The following is a 5,059-nucleotide window of genomic DNA, read 5'->3' as shown; positions in this document are numbered from 1 at the left end:
CTTTTGTTTTGTTTTGTTTTTTTCGCGGGGGTTTTTTGTTTGGTCGGTTGGTCGCTCGCCTGCTCGTTTGTTTGTCTGGTCCGCCCGGCTCCCAGCGACCGCAGTTGCAAAGCGGCGGAAGCTAGAGGCTGCCGGCGGGGCGTCTGGACTCGGCTAAGCCGGCGAGAGCTTCCCGTTGCGGAAGGGGGGGGGGGGGGGGGGGGGGGGGGGGGCCTCCGGTCTGAGGCGGGTGCGGCGGGGCCTTGACGATCGCTAGGCTCAGGTCTAGCTGCCGTGCTTGGAATGCCCTTCCTTGGCAGGAAGCAGAGGGTGGTTTCGGTGAGCGAGCGAGCGAGCGAGCGAGCGGAGGCGGCAGCAGCTCGCCCGCGTCCTCAGGACCTCGGGGCCGATCTCGGGCCGGCCTTTGGGAAGGAAACCGGCTCTGAACCGGCTCGCGATGGACTCCGCCCGAGCGAGCGGGGCCCCCGCACGGGCGCCGGTTAACCGGCCGGCGGCTCTCCGGACCGGTCGAAGGGCTTTCGACCGGCTCCAAAGGGGGAAGCCGGAGGGGAATCCGGTGTGACGGCGGAAGGCGGAAGGACACGAGGACGGCAACGGATATCCAAACGTTTATTGAGGAGGAAAAACTCACCGATGCGGACGCCTTCGCCGGGAAGGAACGCCGAGGCCGTCTCCGCCGGGGAGCCGTCTCCGAGAGATGCTGCGCCGCCTCGGCGGCGCTCGGCCCTTCGAGGAGGTCCGGAGGAAGCGGAGTCGAGCTCCACCCTTTTCCGGGAGCGCGGCGTCGCGGTTTCGCGGCGTCGCTCTCGATATTCTACGTCGCGACGTCGCGCGCGCGCGCTACGCGTCTACGTATCCCTGGGGACGTCGCGGCCAGAGATAGCTCGCGGGAGGAGGATTATCTCGCTCCCAGGCTGGACTTCTCTCTCTCTCTCTCTCCCCCTCTCTCTCTGACTCTCGGGGCGCGAGGAGCGCTCCGGCCGCGTCCGTCGCCTGGAGTTCACAGCAGGCCTCTGGGTTTTCGGGGACTCTCTCTCTCTCTGTTTCGTTCGACGGACGAGCCTCGACGAGATCGTATTCTACGACGTTACCTCGTGCTCCGACACCGTATCTAGTAAAAGAAGTTTTCCCCCTTAGATTGCTGCCGCTGTTTTTTCCGCCCCCCTTTTTCCCCTCCCTTTCCGGGCCGGGGGCCCGACGGGGCGGCGGCGGCGGCGGCCCCCGTCGCGGGCACGGGTAAATCTAGGTGACCCGTGACACGCGGCGAAACGACTCTCACCTGTGCTCCCGCAGCTGACCCGACGCTCGCCTCGGCCGATCCGTCAGAGGTCCGGCGCCGCGGCGACCCGTTCCCCGTACAGACGGAGAAGGGCTGAGGGATGCCGTCGCCGCGGGTAAACGGCGGCGAAAGCCTCCGAGTCGTCCCGTCGGAGCGCGCGAGGATTCGTCGGAGAAGGTCTCGTCGCCGGTACCCCGCGCTAGGCCTTCTCGCGTACCTCCTGGGGGCGACCGCGCCTGCTGCCGCCCTCGGGCGCCCGTAGGCCGGTGCGCGTCGCGTGGGAAAGAAAGGGGACGAGTCAAGAAAAATCCGCGGAGAGCGTCCTTTCGCACGGGCCGCTTCTGCCGAGCGAGCCCCCGTTCCCCCCCCGCCCTTCGCGTCCTCCCCCACCCGGAAACGCCTCCGCCTCCGTGGCCGCGGGGTCCGAGGCGGGAACCGCCTCCGCCGCGGCCAGAGCTCCGGCAGAAGAGGAACAAAGTCCCCTCTGTCCCGACCTACCGTCCAGCGAAATCGCAGCCGAGGGAACGGGCTCGGCGGAATCGGCGGGGAATAGAAGACCCCGGTGACCTCGACTCTAGTCCGGCGCTGCGAAGAGACGGGAGAGGTGCAGGATAAGTGGGAGGCCCACCCCCCCCTCGGCGCTTCGGGCGGGAGACCCCCGCCGCGCCGCGGCCCGGCTGCCGGTGAAATCAGATCGATTTTTCGCTTTTTTTTTTTTTTTTTTCTTTTCCACCACGGTCTCCACTGGCGCGTGCTCTCTCTCTCGCTCTCTCTCGCTCTCTCTCGCTCTCTCTCCCCCCCCCCACCCGCCATCTTCCTTTCCTTCTTTTACCCGGTCTCCAACCAGTGCCCCCCCACCCCGCACCCCCCCACGCCGGCCGAGAGAGCCGCGGGACTTTTTACATTTTCCCATTTATCCTTCCAACCCCCCCCACCCCCCGGCACCCTCGGCACGAGCCCGGGGACCGGAAGAGTCGAACGAGCGCGACTCGGCAACGGCGGCGCCCGCGCCCCCGCCCCCGCCCGCGCCCCCGCCCGCGCCACCGCCCGCGCCCGAGCCCCCGCCCCCGCCCCCGCGGCCACCCCGCGCCTCCCGCCGGCCCACCTCTCTGCCGACCGCTGCCGTCTACCCGCTGTTCTTCCATCCTTACCCCGCCGAGGCGAGCGACCGCGCGCCGTCCGGGCCGACCGCCGTCCCGGATTTCCGGCAGACCGGCCGGAATTCCATCACCAACGGCCCTCCCGGTGGGCGCGGCCCCGGCTCGCGCACGCGCGCTTCCTCCGGGTGGGCCGGGCCGCATCCGAGCCTGTCCGGCAGCGACCTCTAGAGTCCGGGGCGGAGCCGGGTAGACCGTGGCGACCGAATCGAGCGGCACGGGCAGCGCCCCCTAGCCACCGCCGCCGAGCCCGTGCCGCTCGGAGCCGGGTAGACAGTGCCGACCCAGTCGAGTCGCACGGGCAGCGACCCCTAGCCGCCGCCGCCGCCGAGCCCGAGTGCCGCTCGGACCCGGGTAGACCCTGCCGACCTAGTCGAGTCGCACGGGCAGCGCCCCCTAGCCTGCGCCGCCGTGCCCGAGTGCCGCTGTTAACCGGGTAGACCGTGCCGACCTAGTCGAGTCGCACGGGCAGCGCCCCCTAGCCTGCGCCGCCGTGCCCGAGTGCCTCTCGGACCCGGGTAGACCGTGCCAACCTAGTCGAGTCGCACGGGCAGCGCCCCCTAGCCTGCGCCGCCGTGCCCGAGTGCCGCTCGGAGCCGGGTAGACCCTGCCGACCTAGTCGAGTCGCACGGGCAGCGCCCCCTGGCCTGCGCCGCCGTGCCCGAGTGCCGCTGTTAACCGGGTAGACCCTGCCGACCTAGTCGAGTCGCACGGGCAGCGCCCCCTAGCCTGCGCCGTCGTGCCCGAGTGCCGCTGTTAACCGGGTAGACCTTGCCGACCTAGTCGAGCCGCACGGGCAGCGCCCCCTGGCCTGCGCCGCCGTGCCCGAGTGCCGCTCGGACCCGGGTAGACCCTGCCGACCTAGTCGAGTCGCACGGGCAGCGCCCCCTAGCCTGCGCCGTCGTGCCCGAGTGCCGCTGTTAACCGGGTAGACCCTGCCGACCTAGTCGAGCCGCACGGGCAGCGCCCCCTGGCCTGCGCCGCCGTGCCCGAGTGCCGCTCGGACCCGGGTAGACCCTGCCGACCTGGTCGAGTCGCACGGGCAGCGCCCCCTGGCCTGCGCCGCCGAGCCCGAGTGCCGCTCGGACCCGGGTAGACCGTGCCGACCTGGTCGAGCCGCACGGGCAGCGCCCCCTGGCCCGCGCCGCCGAGCCCGAGTGCCCCTCGAAACCGGGTAGAACCTTCCGACCGACTCGAGTCGCACATGCATCGACCCCTAATTTCCGCCGCCGTGCCCGAAAGCAGCTCGTAACCAGGTAGACCCTGCCCACCTACTCGAGTCGCAAGGGCAGCGAACCCTAGCTGCCGCCGCCGAGCACGAGTGTTGATCTGAGCCGGGTAGACAGTGCCGACCGACTCGAGCCACACGAAGAGCGTCCCCTAGCCTGCGCCGTCGTGCCCGAGTGCCGCTGTTAACCGGGTAGACCTTGCCGACCTAGTCGAGCCGCACGGGCAGCGCCCCCTGGCCTGCGCCGCCGTGCCCGAGTGCCGCTCGGACCCGGGTAGACCCTGCCGACCTAGTCGAGTCGCACGGGCAGCGCCCCCTAGCCTGCGCCGTCGTGCCCGAGTGCCGCTGTTAACCAGGTAGACCTTGCCGACCTAGTCGAGCCGCACGGGCAGCGCCCCCTGGCCTGCGCCGCCGTGCCCGAGTGCCGCTCGGACCCGGGAGACCCTGCCGACCTAGTCGAGTCGCACGGGCAGCGCCCCCTGGCCTGCGCCGCCGAGCCCGAGTGCCGCTCGGACCCGGGTAGACCGTGCCGACCTGGTCGAGCCGCACGGGCAGCGCCCCCTGGCCCGCGCCGCCGAGCCCGAGTGCCCCTCGAAACCGGGTAGAACCTTCCGACCGACTCGAGTCGCACATGCATCGACCCCTAATTTCCGCCGCCGTGCCCGAAAGCAGCTCGTAACCAGGTAGACCCTGCCCACCTACTCGAGTCGCAAGGGCAGCGAACCCTTGCTGCCGCCGCCGAGCACGAGTGTTGATCTGAGCCGGGTAGACAGTGCCGACCGACTCGAGCCACACGAAGAGCGCCCCCTAGCCTGCGCCGCCGTGCCCGAGTGCCGCTGTTAACCGGGTAGACCTTGCCGACCTAGTCGAGTCGCACGGGCAGCGCCCCCTAGCCTGCGCCGTCGTGCCCGAGTGCCGCTGTTAACCGGGTAGACCTTGCCGACCTAGTCGAGCCGCACGGGCAGCGCCCCCTGGCCTGCGCCGCCGTGCCCGAGTGCCGCTCGGACCCGGGTAGACCCTGCCGACCTAGTCGAGTCGCACGGGCAGCGCCCCCTGGCCTGCGCCGCCGTGCCCGAGTGCCGCTGTTAACCGGGTAGACCCTGCCGACCTAGTCGAGTCGCACGGGCAGCGCCCCCTAGCCTGCGCCGCCGTGCCCGAGTGCCGCTGTTAACCGGGTAGACCCTGCCGACCTAGTCGAGTCGCACGGGCAGCGCCCCCTGGCCTGCGCCGCCGTGCCCGAGTGCCGCTGTTAACCGGGTAGACCCTGCCGACCTAGTCGAGTCGCACGGGCAGCGCCCCCTAGCCTGCGCCGTCGTGCCCGAGTGCCGCTGTTAACCGGGTAAACCTTGCCGACCTAGTCGAGCCGCACGGGCAGCGCCCCCTGGCCTGCGCCGC

At 70.8% G+C, this 5,059-nt stretch overlaps 1 protein-coding gene across 1 annotated transcript; it reads right to left on the bottom strand.

Moving 5' to 3' along the window:
• Positions 1–592: 592 nt before the first annotated feature.
• LOC140264968 (uncharacterized) lies at positions 593–2,580 on the bottom strand. Its single transcript, XM_072360854.1, has 3 exons — positions 2,431–2,580; positions 1,280–1,864; positions 593–1,111 (listed from the first exon to the last, which is right to left on the bottom strand). Exons 1-3 carry the CDS (start codon positions 2,578–2,580, stop codon positions 1,088–1,090), a joined length of 759 nt encoding a protein of 252 aa, XP_072216955.1. The 3' UTR covers positions 593–1,087.
• Between the last annotated feature and the right edge of the window lie 2,479 nt (positions 2,581–5,059).

The sequence above is a fragment of the Excalfactoria chinensis genome, unplaced genomic scaffold (assembly GCF_039878825.1).
Source record: "Excalfactoria chinensis isolate bCotChi1 unplaced genomic scaffold, bCotChi1.hap2 Scaffold_368, whole genome shotgun sequence".
Taxonomy (NCBI): Eukaryota; Metazoa; Chordata; class Aves; order Galliformes; family Phasianidae; genus Excalfactoria; species Excalfactoria chinensis.
This window is presented reverse-complemented; position numbering and strand designations above follow the sequence as displayed.

Coding starts and splice junctions, on each gene's coding strand:
- LOC140264968 (XM_072360854.1), bottom strand. CDS start 2,580: ATGCGGCCCGGCCCACCCGGAGGAAGCGCGCGTGCGCGAGCCGGGGCC. Junction 1,865..2,430: donor CGGTCGCTCGCCTCGGCGGG/GTAAGGATGGAA, acceptor GTCTCTTCGCAG/CGCCGGACTAGAGTCGAGGT. Junction 1,112..1,279: donor GGTCAGCTGCGGGAGCACAG/GTGAGAGTCGTT, acceptor TTCTTTTACTAG/ATACGGTGTCGGAGCACGAG.